This window comes from Lepidochelys kempii, chromosome 15 (assembly GCF_965140265.1).
Source record: "Lepidochelys kempii isolate rLepKem1 chromosome 15, rLepKem1.hap2, whole genome shotgun sequence".
Lineage (NCBI taxonomy): Eukaryota > Metazoa > Chordata > Testudines > Cheloniidae > Lepidochelys > Lepidochelys kempii.
In genome coordinates, this window is record NC_133270.1 from 2662640 (window position 1) to 2685996 (window position 23357).

Here is a 23357-nt window from a genome sequence, read left to right on the forward strand (position 1 = left end):
CATTGCGGAGAAACTAAATGAATTCTTTGCATTGGTATTCACAGCTGAGGATGTGAGGGAGATTCCCAAACCTGAGCCATTCTTTTTAGGTGACAAATCTGAGGAACTGTCCCAGATTGAGGTGTCATTAGAGGAGGTTTTTGAACAAATTGATAAACTAAACAGTAATAAGTCACCAGGACCAGATGGTATCACCCAAGAGTTCTGAAGGAACTCAAATGTGAAATTGTAGAACTACTAACTGTAGTCTGTAACCTATCATTTAAACCAGCTTCTGTACCAAATGACGGGAGGATAGCTAATGTGATGCCAATTTTTAAAGAGGGCTCCAGAGGTGATCCTGGCAATTAGAGGCCGGCAAGCCTGACTTCAGTAACAGGCAAACTGGTTGAAACTATAGTAAAGAACAAAATTGTCAGACACATGGATTAACATAATTTGTTGGGGAAGAGTCAGCATGTTTTTTGTAAAGGGAAATCATGCCTCACCAATCTACTAGAATTCTTTGAGGGGGTCAACAAGCATGTGGACAAGGGAGATCCAGTGGCTATAGTGTACTTAGATTTCTAGAAAGCCTTTGACAAGGTCCCTCACCAAAGGCTCTTACGCAAAGTAAACTGTCATGGACAATAGGGAAGGTTCTCTCATGGATCGGTAACTGGTTAAAAGACAGGAAACAAGGGGTAGGAATAAATGGTCAGTTTTCAGAATGGAGAGAGGTAAATAGTGGTGTCCCCCAGGGGTCTGTATTGGGCTCAGTCCTATTTAACATATTCATAAATGATCTGGGAAAAGGGGTAAAGAGTGATGTGGCAAAATTTGCAGATGATACAAAACTTCTCAAGATAGTTAAGTCCCAGGCAGACTGCGAAGAGCTACAAAAGGATCTCACAAAACGGGGTGACTAGGCAACAAAATGGCAGATGAAATTCAATGTCGATAAATGCAAAGTAATGTACATTGGAAAACATAATCCCAACTATACATATAAAATGATGGGGTCTAAATTAGCTGTTATCACTCAGGAAAGAGTCACTGTGAATAATTCTCTGAAAACATCCACTCAGTGTGCAGCGGCAGTCAAAAAAGTGAACACAATGTTGGGAATCATTAAGGAAGGGATAGATAATAAGACAGAAAATATCATATGGCATCTATATAAATCCATGGTATGTCCACTTCTTGAATACTGTGTGCAGATGTGGCCTCCCATCTCAGAAAAGATATTTTGGAATTGGAAAAGGTTCAGAAAAGGGCAACAAAAATTATTAGGAGTATGGAATGACTTCTGTATGGGGAGAGATTAATAAGACTGGACTTTTCAGCTTGGAAAAGAGACGATCAGGGAGGGATATGATAGAGGTCTATAAAATCATGACTGGTGTGGAGACAGTAAATAAGGAAGTGTTTTTTATTCCTTCTTATAACACAAGGACCAGGGGTCATCAAATGAAATGAATAAGCAGCAGGTTTAAAACAAACAAAAGGAAATATTTCTCCACACAACGCACAGTTAACCTGTGGAACTCTTTGCCAGAGGATGTTATGAAGGCCAAGACTATAACAGGGTTCAAAAAAGAGCTAGATAAGTTCATGGAGGATAAGTCCATCAATGACTATTAGCCAGGATGGGCAGGGATAGTGTCCCTAGCCTCTGATTGCCAGAAGCTGGGGCACCTGGCATTGGCCACTGTCAGAAGACAGGATACTGGGCAAGATGGACCTTTGGTCTGATCCAGTATGGCCATTCTTACGTTCTTATGTTCTCCTACTCCCCCACTTCTTTCCTTCTCCTCTCTCCTTTCCCTCACATCACCCTCCCCTCTCATCCCTCCCTACATCTCCCCCACGCCCCGCTGCCACCTTCCTTCATTCTCTGGAACATTCACTCCCTCTCCTTGGGGTAACTGATCATGGGAACAATTTATCGAGGGTTGGGCGGATTCTCCATCACTTGCAATTTTTAGATCAGGGTTGGATGTTGTTTAAAAAGATCTGTCTGGGGTTATGGCGTGGAAGTAATATGGCCTAGGTGAGACAGTGGTCACAAAGGGCCTGTCTGGCCTTGGATAGCATCCCCTGCCCCACCTCTCTCCCTGCCCCAATCCAGCATGAGGGGGTGCCAGCCCCCACCCTGTCACTGGCACAGCTGAGCTGCCAATCACAGGCAAGCCAGAGCGGATTTGACTGTGTGTAAGAGGGAGCTGGCCTGGGGGCAGGGGGTCCTTCCTGGGAGGCCTCACGGAGGGCAGGGTGATTGAGGTTCATGTGAGCTCACTCAGCCCATGTTGGCAGCTCAGCAACAGGGTCAACCCAACTGGGCCTTAAAACACCGGGGCAAACACTGGGGTTTCTCCAGCCCACAGGGTGGGGCAGCTCCAGATTGCAGTGGGGCATGGGCCTCCCAAACACAGCACTTCTTTCTTCCACCTCGATGCAGTGATTAAAACAATGGGTCAGCTCCTTGGCTGGCCCAGCCCAGCACCATCCCAGTGAGTTCAATGTGTCTACACTAGTTTACACAGGCTGAGGGTCTGCCCCAAAAGATGTAAAACACTTTCCACCAAGAAATCACCACCACATCTAATCACTGCACCTTCCCCACAGATGTGCTGGTCAGTGAGTGCGACCAGCTGTCAGGCTGCTGGGATGGTCCAGGCCCCAGTACAGACCCAGCAGGCCAGGGATCCCAGCCATCCACGGGCGTCCTGCAGAACAAGCATCTGCAGAATGCTAAGAAATACCCCAGCTGTGGCTAACTCTCTCTGCCCCTGCACCCAGGCAGGGCTCATTTTGCCCCCCATTTGGATAACTTCTCTGGTGGCCTAATGCAATGGCCACCATAGCCGTTCCTTTGTTTTGAACGGGCGCTGGACCAGGCCTTTATCTGCAGCTAGATGGTTGATTATATACGGCACTGTCAGGTTTGACGGCTCGCTATGACACAAGGAGTTCCTCTTTTAAGAGAGTCATGGAATTTAGGGCCAGAAGGGACCATCAGATTGAGTCTACCCTCTTGTAGATCACAGCCTTTACATTTCACCCAGTTACCCCTGTCTTGAGTCCAGTAAGTTGGGTTTGGCTAAAGCAACTTCCAGAGAGGCAGCGAGGCTGCATTCGAAGACAGCCAGAGATGGAGGATCCACCACTTCCCTTGGCAGTTTGTTCCAATGGTTAATTGCCCTCACTGTTAAACATTGGTGCCTAATTTCTAATGTGAAGTAGTCTGGCTTGAGCTTCCATCCATTGGTTCTTGCTCTCCTTTCTCCGCTACCTTAAATAACCCTTTAGAATCCATGAAGGATCCAGGAATCTTCTCTCCGCGACGGTACTTAGAGACTGGAATCAAGTCACAACTTGACATAAGGGATGTCTTGGCCAGATCTTCCAAATTGGCATAGTTCCACTGAAACCATTGCTGATTCACACCAGCTGAGAACCCTGCCCACAAGATTTGGGCTTATTTTGCCCTCTGTGGATTTCTCCACTAAGAGAGGGTGCTATCCGAGGCACTCTGACATGTTACAGCAATGCCTCACAGGGATCAGACAAGCAGTCAAACAGCATGAAAACTCAGCACAAAGCAGGAGGTTCCCCCCTCCTCCCACACCCTTTCACCCTGCTGGGTACCTTGGCCAACAGCAAAAGTGTGCGGCTGGTCCGGGTGTCGGCGTGCTGGTCACGGAGGTTGAACAGCTTTGGTGTCAAGATGGCAGGAGCGAAGAAGCGGAGGAATAAGAACCCACTGATGGCAATGTACTTCACATCCTAAGAAAGGATCAGAATTTCAACCACCAGCATCAGCAGCCACCCTCCAAAACATCATTCCATGAGCAAAGAGTAACTGCTGGCTTGCAGCTTAAGTTGGACTTTGGTTTAGATTTAGGTAAACAACAAAGAACACAAGTCAAGTATACTTGAGAGAGAGAGAGAGAGGACGTCATGTGCATCTCCTCAGAAATATGTGGGAGCAACATGGAGAACAAAATCTATCCAGTGTGTGTAATATGGCTCCATTACTATAGCATCTGAGTGCCTTCACCAGCGATAGTTGGTCATTTGGGATTGTGGGTCTGGGGCCTTTGTTCTCTGAGCCTTGGTTCCCTGGATCATCCTTGATCAGCCTCAACCAGCTTTGTGATCCCTCTCCCCTGTGTGATTAATGAGGGGGTAGGGCTGACCTAGGAGAGCAGGCTTAAAAGCCAGAGGCTAAGCGACCCAGGGAGCTAGAGAACAGGGGAGTTGGAAAGGGAGACGTAATATAATGGTTCGGAAGTGCTGCCTCGCCAGAGCTACTCCTATCTCCTCCACCTGCACCTGTACGCAGACAGAGAACCTAGCCAGGGAGGCCTCTACCCAGATCCTGGTCTGGATTTGCAGAGACTGTGGCTTTCGTTTCCCACTCTGAGAGCCAGGCTGAAGGGACCGTCTAGTGTGCAAGGTGCCTACTGATGGAATCTCTCAGGAAGCAGGTGGGAGAGCTACAGGGGAGCTGGCTTGGCTGAGGAGTTCATTGTGAGTATTCACGTGGAGACACCCAAGGCTGAGGAAGCTATTCAGCTACAGATGACTGCTGTCACACCACTGGGGGAGGAGGATATGGCTCTGTCACAGGGAGGACACTGGCTCTGGTTACTTCTGGCAGAAGGCAGCGCTCCACCCCTACTCCCAACCCACTCAACATAATGATGAACTGTTATGCTGCCCTGGTAACAAGCCATGAGGAGCCACCCTCAAAGGTGGAGAAGGAGAAGCCATGTACCCACAAGGCTGGGAGGATTGCAGCCACCACTCCCAGGAGGAAACGTAGGGTAGTGGTGATTGATGACTCTCTTCTGAGGAGGACAGAGGCACCCATCTGTCGCCCTGACATGGCATCCCAGGAGGCATGCTGCCTGCCAGGGGCCCGTATCTGAGACATTATGGAGGGATTGTCAAGGATCATCCGGCCCTCTGACTACTACTTTATACTTCTCATCCATGTGGGGGGAGGGGATAGCTCAGTGGTTTGAGCATTGGCCCGCTAAACCCAGGGTTGTGAGTTCAATCCTTGAGGGGGCCATTTAGGGATCTGGGGCAATAAAAAATTAAAAAATTGGCGATTGGTCCTGCTTTGAGCAGGGGGTTGGACTAGATGACCTCCTGAGGTCCCTTCCAACCCTGATATTCTATGATTCTATGTGAGCACTAATGTTACTGTGAGGTACAATCCTGAGCAGATCATCAGTGACTACAGGGTTCTGGGAGGGAGGGTGAAGGAGTTGGGGGTGCAGGTGATGTTCTCTATGTGGCTCTGGGAAGAAGGATAAAGGAGTTGGAGGCGCAAGTGGTGTTCTCGCCCATCCTCCCCGTGGAAGGAAAAGGCCTAGGTAGGGACCGTCGAATCGTGGAAGTCAACGAATGGCTACGCAGGTGGTGTCAGAGAGAAGGCTTTGGATTCTTTGACCATGGGATGGTGTTCCATGAAGGAGGAGTGCTGGGCAGAGACGGGCTCCATCTTACGAAGAGAGGGAAGAGCATCTTTGCCAGCAGGCTGGCTAACCTAGTGAGGAGGGCTTTAAACTAGGTTCACCGGGGGAAGGAGACCAAAGCCCTGAGGTAAGTGGGAAAGCGGGATACCGGGAGGAAGCACAGGCAGGAATGTCTGTGAGGGGAGGGCTCCTGCCTCATACTGGGAATGAGGGGCGATCAACAGGTTATCTCAAGTGCTTATATACAAATGCACAAAGCCTTGGAAACAAGCAGGGAGAACTGGAGGTCCTGGTGATGTCAAGGAACTATGACGTGATCGGAATAACAGAGACTTGGTGGGATAACTCACATGACTGGAGTACTGTCATGGATGGTTATAAACTGTTCAGGAAGGACAGGCAGGGCAGAAAAGGTGGGGGAGTAGCACTGTATGTAAGGGAGCAGTATGACTGCTCAGAGCTCCGGTACAAAACTGCAGAAAAACCTGAGTGTCTCTGGATTAAGTTTAGAAGTGTGTGCAACAAGAGTGATGTAGTGGTGGGAGTCTGCTATAGACCACCGGACCAGGGGGATGAGGTAGATGAGGCTTTCTTCCGGCAGCTCACGGAAGCTACTAGATCGCATGCCCTGATTCTCATGGGTGACTTTAATTTTCCTAATATCTGCTGGGAGAGCAATACAGCGGTGCATAGACAATCCAGGAAGTTTTTGGAAAGCGTAGGGGACAATTTCCTGGTGCAAGTGCTAGAGGAGCCAACTAGGGGGGCGCTTTTCTTGACCTGCTGCTCACAAACCGGGTAGAATTAGTGGGGGAAGCAAAAGTGGATGGGAATCTGGGAGGCAGTGACCATGAGTTGGTTGAGTTCAGGATCCTGACGCAGGGAAGAAAGGTAAGCAGCAGGATACGGACCCTGGACTTCAGAAAAGCAGACTTCGACTCCCTCAGGGAACGGATGGCCAGGATCCCCTGGGGGACTAACTTGAAGGGGAAAGGAGTCCAGGAGAGCTGGCTGTATTTCAAGGAATCCCTGTTGAAGTTACAGGAACAAACCATCCCGATGAGTCGAAAGAATAGTAAATATGGCAGGCGACTAGCTTGGCTTAATGGTGAAATCCTAGCGGATCTTAAACATAAAAAAGAAGCTTACAAGAAGTGGAAGGTTGGACATATGACCAGGGAAGAGTATAAAAATATTGCTCGGGCATGTAGGAATGATATCAGGAGGGCCAAATCGCACCTGGAGCTGCAGCTAGCCAGAGATGTTAAGAGTAACAAGAAGGGTTTCTTCAGGTACGTTGGCAACAAGAAGAAAGCCAAGGAAAGTGTGGGCCCCTTACTGAATGAGGGAGGCAACCTAGTGACAGAGGATGTGGAAAAAGCTAATGTACTCAATGCTTTTTTTGCCTCTGTTTTCACTAACAAGGTCAGCTCCCAGACTGCTGCGCTGGGCATCACAAAATGGGGAAGAGATGGCCAGCCCTCTGTGGAGATAGAGGTGGTTAGGGACTATTTAGAAAAGCTGGACATGCACAAGTCCATGGGGCCGGACGAGTTGCATCCGAGAGTGCTGAAGGAATTGGCGGCTGTGATTGCAGAGCCACTGGCCATTATCTTTGAAAACTCGTGGCGAACCGGGGAAGTCCCGGATGACTGGAAAAAGGCTAATGTAGTGCCAATCTTTAAAAAAGGGAAGAAGGAGGATCCTGGGAACTACAGGCCAGTCAGCCTCACCTCAGTCCCTGGAAAAATCATGGAGCAGGTCCTCTAAGAATCAATCCTGAAGCACTTCGAGGAGAGGAAAATGATCAGGAACAGCCAGCATGGATTCACCAAGGGAAGGTCATGCCTGACTAATCTAATTGCCTTTTATGATGAGATTACTGGTTCTGTGGATGAAGGGAAAGCAGTGGATGTATTGTTTCTTGACTTTAGCAAAGCTTTTGACACGGTCTCCCACAGTATTCTTGTCAGCAAGTTAAGGAAGTCTGGGCTGGATGAATGCACTATAAGGTGGGTAGAAAGCTGGCTAGATTGTCGGGCTCAACGGGTAGTGATCAATGGCTCCATGTCTAGTTGGCAGCCGGTATCAAGTGGAGTGCCCCAAGGGTCGGTCCTGGGGCCGGTTTTGTTCAATATCTTCATAAATGATCTGGAGGATGGTGTGGATTGCACTCTCAGCAAATTTGCGGATGATACTAAACTGGGAGGAGTGGTAGATAGACTGGAGGGGAGGGATAGGATACAGAAGGACCTAGACAAATTGGAGGATTGGGCCAAAAGAAATCTGATGAGGTTCAATAAGGATAAGGGCAGGGTCCTGCACTTAGGACGGAAGAACCCAATGCACAGCTACAGACTAGGGACCAAATGGCTAGGCAGCAGTTCTGTGGAAAAGGACCTAGGGGTGACAGTGGACGAGAAGCTGGATATGAGTCAGCAGTGTGCCCTTGTTGCCAAGAAGGCCAATGGCATTTTGGGGTGTATAAGTAGGGGCATAGCGAGCAGATCGAGGGACGTGATCGTTCCCCTGTATTCGACATTGGTGAGGCCTCATCTGGAGTACTGTGTCCAGTTTTGGGCCCCACACTACAGGAAGGATGTGGATAGATTGGAGAGAGTCCAGCGAAGGGCAACAAAAATGATTAGGGGTCTGGAACACATGACTTATGAGGAGAGGCTGAGGGAGCTGGGATTGTTTAGCCTGCAGAAGAGAAGAATGAGGGGGGATTTGATAGCTGCTTTCAACTACCTGAAAGGGGGTTCCAAAGAGGATGGCTCTAGACTGTTCTCAATGGTAGCAGATGACAGAACGAGGAGTAATGGTCTCAAGTTGCAGTGGGGGAGGTTTAGATTGGATATTAGGAAAAACTTTTTCACTAAGAAGGTGGTGAAACACTGGAATGCGTTACCTAGGGAGGTGGTAGAATCTCCTTCCTTAGAGGTTTTTAAGGTCAGGCTTGACAAAGCCCTGGCTGGGATGATTTAAATGGGAATTGGTCCTGCTTTGAGCAGGGGGTTGGACTAGATGACCTTCTGGGGTCCCTTCCAACCCTGATATTCTATGATTCTATGATTCTATGATCCTTCCGGTCAAGGGTAGGGGGCCCAGGCACAGACAGATACATCCTGGAGATGAATGCCTGGCTGTGAAGATGGTGTTGCCAGGGGGGCTTTGGCTTCCTTGACCAGGGGATGCTGTTCCAGGAAGGACTGATAAGCAGAGATGGGGTCCACCTATCGAGGAAGGGGAAGAGCGTATTTGGATACAGACTGGCTAACCTAGTGAGAAGGGTTTTAATCTAGGTTCAATGACGGCAGGTGACAGAAGCCCACAGGTAAGTCCAAAACATGGAGACCTAGGAGATGGGTCGGAGACTGTGGGGAACATGGGCCATTATAGCAGGGATAAGGGAAAGACCAGAAAGAACACAGGGAGAAAATCAAATCAGTATCTTATGTCTGTATACTAATGTGAGAAGTATGGGGAATAAGCAGGAAGAACTTGAAATACTAGTTAATAAATACAGCTATGACATAGCTGCCATCACAGAGACTGGACTGGAATATTGGTACAGAAGGGTACAGCTTGCTCAGGAAGGACAGGCAGTGGGAAAAGGCAGGAGGTGTTGTCTTCTATGTTAAAAACGTATACACTTGGACCGACTTTAAGATAAAATAGGAGACAGACTTGTTGAAAATCTCTGGGTCAGGATAAAAGGGGTAAAAACCAAGGGTGAGGTCACGGTCGGGGTCTACTACAGACCCCCTAGCCAGGAAGAAGAGGTGGAGGAGGTTTTTTTTAAACAACTAACAAAATCATCTGAAGCCCAGGACTTGGCGGTGATGGGGGACTTCAACTCCCCAGACATCTCTTGGGAAAACAACCCAGCAAGGCACAGATTATCCAACAAGTTCTTGGAATGTATTGGAGACAATTTTTTATTTCAGAAGGTGTTTTAAATCACTGAATCAGCGGTCTGTGTGTTGCAAACAATGCGGCTTCTGTAAATTGTTGCACTTTGGCTTAACAGATAAGACCTTGGGAGCCCAGCCTCCCTCTTTGTTATCACCGGCTGAAAAGCTGCACAGAATTAGAAAGCGGCCACGAAGAACTAAAGAGAACTTTCTGCGTGATGTCATGATGCACTCTGCGGCCGAAAAACAAGAACTGAAGTAGTGGCGGGACAGCGAGAAGAGGGACCGAAAGGAGAACACGGCGCACCAGAAGGAAGCCACGGAGCAGCTATTGAATGTTATTGCGCGCCAAGCAGACACACTCCAGGTGCTACTAGCACTGCAAACCAATCAGCTGCCCGCCCGCCTTCCCCTGCAGCCGCTGTCGCAAAACTCTTTCCCACGCACCCCCCAGACACCACCAACACACTTATCAACCTCCTGGCTCCAGTCCGTACCCGCAGCATTCCACTCCTGCCCCATCAAAGTCCAGCCCTGCGGACTCCCACTACCCACTGCACTCAACACCCGTCCCGCTGCAGTTTCTCCCTGCTGAAGTACAGTACTCGCTGCACTGTACTCCAAAGGAGAAGGTTGGATATGATCTCTGGGCATACACACATCTTTAACAATCCTGGAACCCCACCTCCTCCTGGGACCCTCCCTTCCCCCATCCCCCACCGTGCTGATGTGTTTTTTTTGTTTGTCTTTCTCCTCCGGTTGTTATTTTTTAATAAATATTAGTGTTGGGTTGAAAGCAATCTTTATTCCATTAATTGAAGGCAAACAGAGCCCTGCAAAGTAACAGGCAATTTTCTTAAACCTTCATAGTGCATCATCTGCACCAATCACAATCACCTCCTAGCATTACAAGCACTGCACTCCCGAGAACAGCAACAAATATTAGTGGATTTCAGCTTCAAATTGCTGTCTCAAGGCACCCCTGATCCTTATGGCCCCGCACTGCACCCCTCTAATAGCCCTGGTCTCCGGCTGTTCACATTCAGCCTCCCTTCACTGAGCCTCAGCAGTCCAACCCTAAGTGAAGCCATCACCCTTCCCTCCACAAATATTATGGAGCGTACAGAACGCGGCTATAAGCATAGGGATATTGTCATCCGCTAGGTCCAGCTTCCCATACAGGCATCACCAGCAGGCCTTTAAACGGCACACTCAACAGTCATTCTGCACTTGCTCAGCCTGTTGTTGAACCGCTCCTTGCTGCTGTCAAGGTGCCCTGTGTATGGCTTCATAAACCACGGGATTAAGAGGTAGGCAGGGTCTCCCAGGATCACAGTGGACATTTCGACTTCCCCTAGAGTGATCTTCTGGTCCAGGAAGAAAGTCCCAGCTTGCAGCTTCCTGAGCAAGCCAGTGTTCCGAAAGATGCATGGACCAGCCTGCGTTAATGTCCGTGAAACACCCATGGTGATCCACAAGTGCCTGGAGAACCATACAGAAATTCCCCTTCTGATTAATGTACTCAGTGGCTACATGGTCTGGTGCCAGAATTGGAATATGCATGCCATCTATCGCCCCTCCGCAGTTTGGGAAGCCATCCACTATGCAAAACCATCCACAATGTCACACACGTTGCCCAGAATCACAATTTTTCGGAGCAGGATGCAATTAATGGCCCTACACACTTCTGTCAACACGAGTCCAATGGTCGACTTTCCCACTCCGAACTGGTTAGTGACCGATCAGTAGCAGTCTGAAGTAGCCACCTTCAACAGTGAAATTGCCACGCGCTTCTCCAATGGCCGGGCAGCTCTCATTCTCGTGTCCTTGTGCCTCAGGGCTGGGATGAGCTCATCACACAGTTCCATGAATGTGGCTTTCCTCATCCGAACACTCTCCAGCCACTGCTCATCATCCCAGATGTGCATGACGATGTGATCCCACCACTCAGTGCTTCGTTCCCGAGCCCAAAAGCAGCGTTCCACAGTGGTCAGCACCTCCATGAATGCCACAAGCAATCTCGTGTTGTAGCTACTACACGTGGCGAGATCAATGTCGAACTCCTCTTGCCTTTGTAGTTTAAGGAATAACTCCACTGCCACTCGTGACATGTTAGTCAGAGCGAGCAGCATATTGGTCAACAGTGCGGGATCCATTCCTGCAGACTGCAGAGGCAGAGCGCGCAGTACACAAACCACTGAAAGATGGCACCGAATGCAGATGGAAGCACAGGGATTGCTGGGATGCGAAGCCATGCATCACGGGGCATTGGGACAGGACCCAGGATGCCCCGCGACCCCTCCGTCTTCCCACAACTCTTAGCGGCAGAAGAGGAAGAGATGCTCTGTGGGACAGCTGCCCAGAGTGCACCACTCCGAATACCGCTGCAAGTGATACAAGTGTGAACATGCTATTGCACAGGCAGCTGACAGTGTGAACACACAACAGCAGTGTCCCTTCAGCGCTCTCTGGAACTGCCGGCGCTGGAATTCTGCCAGTGTAGACATACCCTAAGGAATGACAGGAGGGAAAACAGCATGAGAAAGACACTGGATTTCAAGAAGGCAGACATTAGCAAACTCAGGGAGTTGGTAGGTAAGATCCCATGGGAAGCAAATCTAAGGCAAAAACATTTCAGGAGAGTTGTCAGTTTTTCAAAGAGGCATTATTAAGGGCACAAGAGCAAACTATCCCACTACGTAGGAAAGATAGGAAGTATGGCAAGAGAACACCCTGGCTTAACCAGGAGATCGTCAATGATCTGAAACTCAAAAAAGAGCCCTACAAAAAGTGGAAACTAGGTCAAATTACAAAGGATAAATATAAATAAATAATACAAGTATGTGGGGACAAAATTAGAAAGGTCAACGCACAAAATGAGATTAAACTAGCTAGAGACATAAAGGGTAACAAGAAAACTTTCTACAAATACATTAGAAGCAAGAGGAAGACCAAGGACAGGATAGACCCATTACTCAATGAGGGTGGGGGAGGGGAACTATAACAGAAAATATAGAAATGGCAACGTGCTAAATGATTTTTTTGTTTCAGTTTTCACCAAAAAGTTTAGTAGCCATTGGACATCTGATGTCGTGAATGCTGGTGAAAATGAGGTACAATCAGAGGCTAAAATAGGGAAAGAATAAATTAAAAATTACTTAGAGAAGTTAGATGTCTTCAAGACACCAGGGACTGATTAAATGCATCCTAGAATACTCAAGGAGCTGACTGAGGCGATATCTGAGCCATTAACATTTATCTTTGAAAAGTCATGGAAGACGGGAGAGATTCTAGAAGACTAGAAAAGGGCAACTATAGTGCCAATCTATAAAAAGGGAAATAAGAACAACCCGGGGAATTACAGACCAGTCATCTTAACTTCCGTATCAGAAAGATAATGGAGCAAATAATTAAGCAATCAATTTGCAATCATCTAGAAGATAATAAGGTGATAAGTAACAGACAGCATGGATTTATTAAGAACAAAAAAGGTAATAAGCCTTGTGGATAAGTGGAAAGCAGTAGATGTGGTATATCTTGACTTCAGTGTTTGCCAAACGCTGGGAATGGGCGACAGGGGATGGATCACTTGATAAGGACCTGTTCTGTTCATTCCCTCTGAGGCACCTGCCATTGGCCACTGTCAGAAGACAGGATACTGAGCTAGATGGACCTTTGGTCTGACCCAGTCTGGCTGTTTTTATGCTTTGATATTGTCTCTCAATACCTTTTCATAAACAAACTAGGGAAATACAACCTAGATAAGGTGAGTGCATAACTGGTTGGCAAAAACAGTTATCAATGGTTCACAGTCAAGCTGGAAGGGCATAGCAAGTGGGGTCCCTCAGGGATCAGTTCTGTGTCCGTTTCTGTTCAATATCTTCATCAAGATATGCGTTGTGCAGGAGGTCAGACTAGATGATCATAATGGTCCCTTCTGACCTAAATATCTATGAATCTATGAATCAAAGATGTAAATAATGGCATAGAGAGTACACTGCTAAAGTCTGCGGACGATACCAAGCTGGGAGGGTTGCAGGACAGGATTAAAATTCAAAATGATCTGGACAAACTGGAGAAATGGTCTGAAGTAAACAGAATGAAATTCAATAAAGACAAATGCAAAGTGCTCCCCTTAGAAGCATAGGTGCTGCAACTACAAGTGCTGGGGGGGCTGCTGCACCCCCTGGCATGAAGTGGTTTCCACCATATCCAGGGTTCGCAGTTTGGTTCAATGGCTCTCGCCTCCCCCTCCCCTCCCCCACTGTACACATTGTTCCAGCCCCCCTGCTTCCAACGGAACGATCAGTTGCACACCTACAAAATGGGAAATGACTGCCTAGGAAGGACTACTGAGGAAAGGGATCTGTGGGTTATAGTTAGGGCCCCACCAAATTCATGGCCATGAAAACGCATCATGGACTGTGAAATCTGGTCTTTGTTTTTTATATACTTTTACCCTATACTATACAGACCAGGGTTTCTCAGGCTGAAGGTTCCAATCCAAAAGAGGGTCATCGCGAGGAGGGGCGGAGGTTCCCAGGTTACTGTTGGGGGTATCGCAGTATCGCCACTCTTCCTTCTGCGCTGACTTCAGAGCTGGGTGGCTGGAGAGCGGCGGCTGCTGACCAGGTGCCCAGCTCTGTAGGCAGTGCAGCGCAGAAGTAAGGGTGGCAATTCCATATCACGCCACCCTTACTTCTGCCCTGCTTCCTTCGGAGTTGGGTCAGGACCCCTACAGTTAAAACACCTAAAATTTAAATGTCTGAAATCATGAAATTTACCATTTTTAAAAATTGAAATTGACCAAAATGGACTGTGAATTTGATAGCGCCCTAGTTATAGTGGATCACAAGCTAAATATGAGTCAGAAGTGTAACAGTGTTGCAAAAAAAGCAAACATCATTCTGGGCTGTATTAGCAGGAGTGTTGTAAGCAAGACACAAGAAGTAATTCTTCCTCTCTACTCCGCACTGATTAGGCCTCAGCTGGAGTATTGTGTCCAGTTCTGGGTGCCACATTTCAGGAAAGATGTGGACAAATTGGAAAAAGGCCAGAAAAGAGCAACAAAAATTATTAAAGGTCTAGAAAACATGACCTCTGAGGGAAAATTGAAAAAACTGGGTTGGTTTAGTCTGGAGAAGAGAAGACTGAGAGGGGACATAACAGTTTTCATGGACATAAAAGGTTGTTACAAGGAAGAAGGTGAAAAATTGTTCCCGTTAACCTCTAAGGATAGGACAAGAAGCAATGGGCTTAATTTGGGGCAAGGATGGTTTAGGTTGGACATTAGGAAAAACTTCCTAACTGTCAGGGTGGTTACGCAGTGGAATAAAAGGGAGGTTGTTGAATCTCCGTCATTAGAGATTTTAAAGAGCAGGTTAGACAACTCCTATCAGGAATGGTCTAAATACCACTTAGTCCTGAAGGGGACTGGACTAGATGACCTATCATGGTCCCCTCCAGTCAGCCTATGATTCTATAATGCATGTATCCTCATAAGACCCCTGGGAGGCAAGAGGTTATCCCCATTGGGCAGATGGAAATTGAAGCCCAGAGAGAATAAGTGCCTTGCCCAAGGTCACACTGGAAGTCTGTGCCAGAGCAGGGATTTGAACCCAGGTCAAACTCCCATACTACTGCCCTAACCACTGGGCATTCCTGCTTTTCTTTGCACACAAGGCAGCGTTTGGATACATTTTTAGGGACAGTACACCAGACATCAGTCACATGCACCACAATCATACAGACACTCCCAGGTAAAAGGGGAAACAGCCCTGAAAAATAAACTTTCCTGGAGACATTCTCCCAGTCAGATCTGTTATCTTGGCATCTCTTCTAGGGTTTTATTAGCTGGGCCTTTTGCACAGAAACAGAACCTTTGCCATTCAAGATGTCACTTGCTCACCCTATTTATTTCCCTGGATGAGGTCATGACCCTCCCTTGTGACATCACAGTTGGCTCCTGTGATGTCACGAGCAGAGGATTGTGACTTCTGGTGTGTGTGTCGAGGGGGACTGCATGGCTGAGATACAGCGCTGTTGCCCATGGAAAGCCTTGGAAGAGGATTGCCCATGGTATGCCCAGCTGCCCCTGCCACAAAGGCATCATCCTGGCCCGGTTCCTTTGTCCCCGATAGCCTCCTTGCCCACCCTCTTTGCAGCCCCACACTGGATTCGGGGCCAGCTAACTGTAGCATTGAAGGCTCAGCAGCTCGCTGACTCCTCAGGCGGAAACCGTGGGGCTCTCTCAAAGGCATAGGTAATTGCATGGCTTCATGCAGGTAACAAGGCCCTCCCCACAAGCTTCTATAGGCTTTATAGTGCATCCGGCCCACAAACCACAGCTGCTGCATGGAAGCTCATCTCCATTCAGGGGAGCATGGGTGGATTCTCCAAATTCCTGCAGGTCCCTGGGGAACCTACCTCCCACCTCCCCCCAGATCCAACTCCAGCCACAGCGACCATCCCTCAGCTCCAAGTGGATTGAAAAGAGCCTGCTGAGCAGTCTGGCTGGAGCATGGGGACAGGACAGCAATAGGTCAACTGCACCTCCTGTTCTGTGATCCCATCGGATGGCCCCGGGAAAGGAGGGCTGGGCCCGGCTGCTAGCACAGTCTGTGAGGCGCTCATTGGGGAAGGCACCGGAACGAAATGAACAGGAGTCACGAAAGGTTATGGCAAACAGGGCTCCTGGGGTTCCTTCCCAGCCCTGCCGCTGAGTGCTTTGAGCTTGGGCAAATCACTTCACCTACTTGACAGGGAAGATTGCGAGGCTAACATCACTGTCGAAGTGCTTTGAGAGTCTAGTGCAACAACCACACAGCTGGGTCCTTAATGGGGGCTGAAGCCTGGCCCTGTAGCATCAAAACTCAAAAACACTTGAGCTACAGCCTCCTCTAGCCCATCGAGTTTAGCAAGAGCAGGCTGGTATCCTCTTACGGGCTCCGGCTATTAGAAGGGGACAAAGATACAGGTGCCGACGCTGTCGGTGCTCCGGGGCTGCAGCACCCAGGGGGAAAAGATTGCGGTGCTGAGCACCCACCAGCAGCCCTCCATCAGCTCCCCCGTCCCTTCCCTGGCGCCTCCTGTCCGCTGGGGGGCTCCGCCGATCAGTGCCTCCCCCTCCCTCCCCATGCCTCCCACCCACCGCGATCTACTGTTTCACAGCGTGCAGGAGGCTCTGGGGGGAGAGGAGGAGCGAGGATGCAGCATGCTAGGGGGAGCGGGAGGGGGAGGACTGGGGCGGGAAAAGGCAGGGAAGGGGTGGGGGCCTGGGGCAGAGCCAGGGGTTGAGCACCACCTGGCACATTGGAAAGCCAGCGCCTGTGGACGACGACACATGTGGCCAGTATGTTGTGAGGGTGAAGGGTGCTAGAAGGCAAAGAGTCCATTCCCTAGGACTTCTTCACGCCATGATGGTTTGTGGCTGAGCCCTTGTTTGCCTACAGAGGAATTCTCCCTGCCGACCCCTTTCCCCTTCACCCCCCTGTGCCACTTTCTGACCTCATGCTCCGCCTCTGGAAACTGCTCCTCTACCCGCTTGTGCAGATGCTTGAAGGCCACCCTCGCGATAGGGGGGCACTTCTCCACCGAGCCAATGATGGACTCCATGATGTCGCTCAGGTAGCCCTTCAGGAGCTCCTGGCTGCTCTCCCGCACCTGGGCCTTGGACAGGGAGCCCTTGAAGGAAATCCTCCTGGAGAGAAACCCAGAGAAACGCACATTAGCGACAAATCCACGTGAGCCTTTGCACTAGCTCTCTCGCACTGTTGCTTTTGTTGGCATATAATCAAAGCTACCCCTTGAGACATGGGCCGTTCCGTGTCTTGGCCCGGTGGAAAACTCGTGCCGCAAATGGCAGGCTGAGAGGCTGCAATGTCAGATTTAGGTCCATTGCTTTTAAATGGAGGATTTTGCAGACTGGAATATTGAGGTGGCTACTGAAGTCAGCGCAGGGGCTCCTGGGCTATTCCACATCAAATGTCTCCTTGCTTTTTTTCGCCTTGCAGATTTTTGGATTGACATGCATAACTCTCAGGTAGGGGAAAGTGGGGGAGGGGATAGTTGAGCATGGGGGAGGCAATTTGCAATTGTGGGATAAGCACATCAGCTGGATGCTTCAGCTAAAAAGATGATCAGCTGTGAAATAGTTAACAAGCTGGTATTTGGGTCACCCTGATTAGGTTTCAGTGTTAATGCCTGAAGGGAGCACCTGAGCTGCTATCTGAGAAAGTGGGTCTCAGGCTCCAGACTGAGGAGGGCAGCACTGCACTAAGTAGTCTTGGTTGGAAGATTTTCCTTGCAACAGTGTTTCCAGTGGTGCTGAGCACTCACAGCATGCATGCACACACTCGGCACCTCTGAAATTCAGGCTTTTCTTTAAAAAAAAAAAAATTGTAGTCTTCTGGAGCCCACTGCTCTGGAAAGGGGGAATTCTGTGGACACAAAACACACCCAGCCTGGGTCTAAGAATTGGGCTCCCTGGCAGCCAGGTTCAAGCATGCAGCAGCTCCAAGGCCAGGAAACCCCTTTGTCTTGCTAGTGCCTAACATTTACAGCACAATGAGCTCCCAAAGCCAATCCCAGCCCTGCAGCGTACACTCTGCAGTCCTGGTCAGAGTGACCCTTTGCTTAGAGCGAAGCTGGGCACTGCAAATCCTGGCTTCAGACTCAAAGGGCTTGCCTGGGCCTGCCTCATCTTCACGGTCCATTCTGAGAGTTCAAAGCAGGGATCCCCAGCAATTCCTGTCCCCAGAGGACTTTGCAGCTGGCCCCTCCTACCTGGCTGGCACATGGATCATCAGAAGCTATTTTGACCCTGAGAGGGAGCAAGACACCGGGCTACGAGTCAGCCAGCAACTGACTCCAGATCTCCTGTGTGACTTTGGACAAATCAGTCCATCTTCTTGGCTAAGCTGGGGCAATCCTCTGTCTTGTCTGGGGGGCAGGGACTGTTGCCTCTCACTGTGTGTCTGGACATCTAAACCAATGGGGCCCTAGCATGGCATTCAGCTTTGGGCTTCCTTGTCCCGGCCCACACCCAGCTCAGCAAACTCCATCATGTCACTCATAGGCGCCGACTCCATCAGGGAAAATATGGTGGGTGCTCTTCACCCCCCGGCAGCCAAGCTCCCTGCCCCCCCACCTCACCTCGCCTCCACTTAATCCCCTGAGCACACCATGTCCCTGCTTCTCCTCCCAGCGCTCGCCGCCACAAAACAGCTGTTTCGCGGTGTAACAAGCTCTGGGAGGGAGAGGGGAGGAGCGGGAACGTGGCACGCTCAGGGGAGGAGGCGGGAAAGAGGCAGGGCCAGGGTGAGGATTTGGGGAAGGGGTTGGAATAGGGGCAGGGAGGGGGGGGGTTGGGGCGGGGACTTTGGGGAAGGGGTTGGAATGGGGGCGGAGGCAGGGTGGGAGGGGGTGGGGTGGGATGGAGTTGGGGTGGGGAGGGTCAACCACCCACCGGTGCCAGCAGAAGTTGGCGCCTATGGTGTCACTGGCACAAGACTGTCATTGGTATGTGCCTTGCACATGTGGCTTTAAGTCCGTTCATACTGATGTCACTAAGAATGTAGTCTGGATACCCTAAGGGCCTTGTTCCTGAGCCCCCCAAGCCCACATCCCCACACAAACACCCTGCTGAGCGTGGCCAGCACAGCACAGAGATGGAGAATCACCATGGAGGAGCAACTCCCTCAAGACATAGTCCTTGTGCACCATTCGTCAAGGGCTAGTAGCCTCCTCTCTGCTCCAGCATCCCTGAGATGGTGTTGCTTAGCAACCAGCATGAGCTGTTTCTCTCCTGGGAACGGCCCTGTCTGGACTCCAGGGGAAATACTGGGAGGACTGGGCTGGCTTGTGGGGTTCCAGGAGAGCTGGGGTCGCACAGGGAAAGCCAAGCACGATGACTCCGGGTTTGGAGCCGGGAAGACCAGCAGGGGTGGGGAAGCTGTAGGATCCCACTGGCTCAGGTGCAGTGAGACTGTTGGACCCAGGGGCTCCGTTCCCCTGCTAAGGTGGGCTCACCACACTGGGCAGATTGTGGGAGTCAGAATCTACAGACCCTCCGGTGCCCCTCGCTGGTGAAGAATTGCTCATGCACAGATGCAGTTTGTTATTCAAAATGCTCAGCCGCTCCCTCCACCGGCTCTGGGCTCCTGGAAGCCACCCAGCATGCCGCAGGGTGAGAGGCTTAGACACTCCCCTGGGCAGGGGATGACTTCACTTATAGCTGATCAGTGCTTAGCACACCCTAAGTACCCACAATAACCCCCCTCCTGTGCCAGCCCCGGCCCCCTATGGCCATGGGGCTGGGTGAGTCCTCCCGTCATGACAGACATGTCTGGGAATAGGGCTAGGGGGCTGTTTTTATCAGGAGAATCATCCCCGATGACCCTGCAGTCAGTAGCCAGGAGCTCAGCCGGTGAGATCCTTGCCTCCCACTTAGGGCATGTGTTTGGCTGCTGCCCTGTGCTCTGCCCCAGGAAGGGGGCAAGCCTTCGCCTCTTCCCAGAAGCAGTTTTCCCTGGGCCAGGCGAGAAAAGCTAATTCGGTGATGCACTCAGCTCGCCAGAGACCCAGCTCCTTCCATGCCCCAGCAGCTTGCACCACCAGCTAGTCCCTGGCAGGCTCCTCGCACGGGCGCTGAGTCAATTCAGTGCTAGCCTGATGGTGCTGGAAAGCAGAAACTGCAGTTTACCCATGACCAGGTGCAGCAGAGGCAGGTGCAGGGCAAACTCCCACACACACTGCCTCACTGCCCCGGCCCAGCACGGGGGACTCCCATGTCCATGGCCCCTCTGAGGAGATGGCTGATCGGGGGCCAATTAGAGCTACCGATAATGGCTGAGGCCTGCCCTCTAGTGGCTGGGCTGAGCCTGCTTGCTCCTTTCGTACAGACCACTACGCTGCAGCTGAGCTGGGAAGGGCTGAGCCAGCAGCCCAGGGATGAAGGGAAGGCTGGGCAGAACCCAGCACCCATCTCCTCTCAGGGCAGAGCAGCACCCTGACAATGCCACACATGCTCCAGCCTGCTCAGAGCAGCCTTCCCCTCCGGAGAAATGCTGAACTCCCGTGGCCAGCGCTCAGGGGCGGGAGTTGCTCTGGTCTATCTGGGCCACGTGATCTTTGAGGAGATGAGCCCCTCCCGAGTTACCTGGGTGGCCCTCTGGGAGAAGGGGAGTTCATGCCACAGGCACTGGAGGGCAAAGGGTTAATTTCTTCTCCTTCCCCCTCCAATCTCAGCATAGCAGCAGAAGACCGGGGAGTGAGGTGACCTCAGAGTTGCAACCCAAGAGTCCATCACAATTCCCTGGATGGGGGGATGCTGCCCTGCCTGTGTGTATGGTCCCCGGAGGCTACTGGGTTATTTTCAGACTCACTTTTCTCTGCTTTAATTAGCACTGTTAAGTGGGAAAAATGAACCGTGAATTACAGCAGCTTCCATGTGTCACTGTTTTCCTGATTTGCCCTTTCTAACTGGAATGCGCCCAACCCCCCCCCACACCGGAGCCAGCGACACCGCTCGCACCTGTGCTCTCCTCTCAGCTACGCCCGGCTCCCACATGCACGCACCACGAGCATCCAAGGCAACTAGTTCCCCCAGTCCTCTCACTCCCTGCCGGACCCTTTGGCCTGACTGCTCATATGTTCCAGCACAGCCGCCCGGCGCCATCCCAGCCCCTTCGCTCTGCTCTGAGGTCCATACTTGCCCTAAGACTATGGCAGGACCCCCTGGCCTAGAGCAACCAGGCCTCCACCAGCCACACAACCAGTGGTTACCCTAACCTGATGCAGTGTGGCCCCCAGTCCCACACACCAGGCCCCATAGCAGCACCAATCACAGCTCCCCTTGACAGATCATAGAACCACAGGATTGGAAGGGACCTTGAGAGGTCTTCTAGTCCAGTCCCCTACACTCATGGCAGGACGAAGTATCATCTAGACCAGGGGTTCTCAAACTGGGGGTCGCAAGCTTATTACATGGGGGGGTTGTGAGCTGTCAGCCTCCACCCCAAACCCCACTTTGCCTCTAGCATTTATAATGGTGTTAAATATATTTTAAAAATGTGGTTTTAATTTATAAGGTGGGTCGCACTCAGAGGCTTGCTGTGTGAAAGGGGTCACCAGTACAAACGTTTGAGAACCATTGATCTAGACCATTCCTGACAGGAGTTTGTCCAACTTGCTCTAAAAAATCTCCAATGATGGAGATTCCACAGCCTCCCTAGGCAATTTATTCCAGTCCTTAACCACCCTGACAGTTAGGAAGTTTTCCCTAATGTCCAGCCTAAACCTCCCTTGCTGCAATTTAAGCCCATTGCTTCTTATCCTATCCTCAGAGGTTAAGAAGAACAATTCTTCTTCCTCCTCCTTGTATCAACCTTTTATGTACTTGAAAACTGTTATCATGTCCCCTCTCAGTCTTCTCTTCTCCAGACTAAACAAACCCAATTTTTTTAAATCTTCCCTCATAGGTCATGTTTTCTAGACCTTTAATCATTTTTGTTGCTCTTCTCTGGACCTTTTCCAATTTGTCCACATCTTTCCTGAAATGTGGCACCCAGAACTGGACATGATACTCCAGTTGAGGCCTAATCAGCGCAGAGTAGAGCAGAAGAATTACTTCTTGTGTCTTGCTTACAATACTCCTGCTAATACATCCCAGAATGATGTTTGCTTTTTTGCAACAGTGTTACACTGGTTTCAGAGTAACAGCCATGTTAGTCTGTATTCACAAAAAGAAAAGGAGGACTTGTGGCACCTTAGAGACTAACCAATTTATCTGAGCATAAGCTTTCGTGAGCTACAGCTCACTTCATGGGATGCATACTGTGGAAAGTGTAGAAGATCTTTTTATATACACACAAAGCATGAAAAAATACCTCCTCCCACCCCACTCTCCTGCTGGTAATAGCTTATCTGAAGTGATCACTCTCCTTACAATGTGTATGATAATCAAGGTGGGCCATTTCCAGCACAAATCCAGGGTTTAACAAGAACGTCGGGGGGGGGGGTAGGAAAAAACAAGGGGAAATAGGTTACCTGGAAATGGCCCACCTTGATTATCATACACATTGTAAGGAGAGTGGTCACTTTAGATAAGCTATTAGCAGCAGGAGAGTGGGTTTGTGTGTGTGTGGGGGGGGTGAGAAAACCTGGATTTGTGCTGGAAATGGCCCAACTTGATTATCATACACATTGTAAGGAGAGTGATCACTTTAGATAAGCTATTACCAGCAGGAGAGTGGGGTGGGAGGAGGTATTTTTTCATACTTTGAGTGTTACACTGTTGACTCATATTTAGCTTGTGGTCCACTCACTTGACCCCCAGATCCCTTTCTGCAGTACTCTTTCCTAGGCAGTCATTTCCCATTTTGTATGTGTGCAACTGACAACTCCTTCCTAAGTGGAGTACTTTGCATTTATCCTTATTGAATTTCATCCTATTTACTTCAGACCGTTTCTCAAGTTTGTCCAGATCATTTTGAATTTTAATCCTATCGTCCAAATTACTTGCAACCCCTCCCAGCTTGGTATCATCTGAAAACTTTGTAAGTGTACGCTCTATGCCATTATCTAAATCATTGATGAAGATATTGAACAGAACTGGACCCAGAACTGATCCCTGTGGATCCCTGTTATGCCCTTCCAGCATGACTGAACCACGGATAACTACTCCCTGGGAACAGTTTTCCAACCAGTTTTGCACCCACCTTATAGTAGCTCCATCTAGGTTGCATTTCCCTAGTTTGTTTGTGAAGGTCATGCGAGACAGTATCAAAAGCTTTACTAAAGTCAAGATATACCACGTCTACCACTTTCCCCCATCCAGAAGGCTTGTTACCATGCCAAAGAAAGCTATCAGATTGGTTTGACACAATTTGTTCTTGACAAATCCATGCTGACTGTTACTTATCACCTTATTATCTTCTAGATGATTGCAAATTGATTGCTCAATTATTTG

The 23357-nt window shown here is 49.8% G+C and overlaps 1 protein-coding gene across 5 annotated transcripts in view; it reads right to left on the minus strand.

The window, feature by feature from the left end:
* Positions 1–23357, minus strand: part of RASAL1 (RAS protein activator like 1) — a 153077-nt gene that overhangs the window by 69801 nt on the left and 59919 nt on the right. For 4 of the 5 annotated variants that reach the window (XR_012155094.1, XR_012155095.1, XM_073313147.1 and 1 more), the window contains exons 13-14: positions 16895–17087; positions 3631–3768 (exon numbers count right to left, since the gene is read on the minus strand). Coding sequence is in view for 3 of the 5 variants with exons in the window: in XM_073313147.1 (XP_073169248.1) it covers positions 3631–3768; positions 16895–17087 (331 nt within the window). In the remaining 2 variants the exon portion in view is untranslated. The remainder of the gene's footprint in view (positions 1–3630; positions 3769–16894; positions 17088–23357) is intronic. The other variant, XM_073313149.1, reaches the window with a different exon arrangement.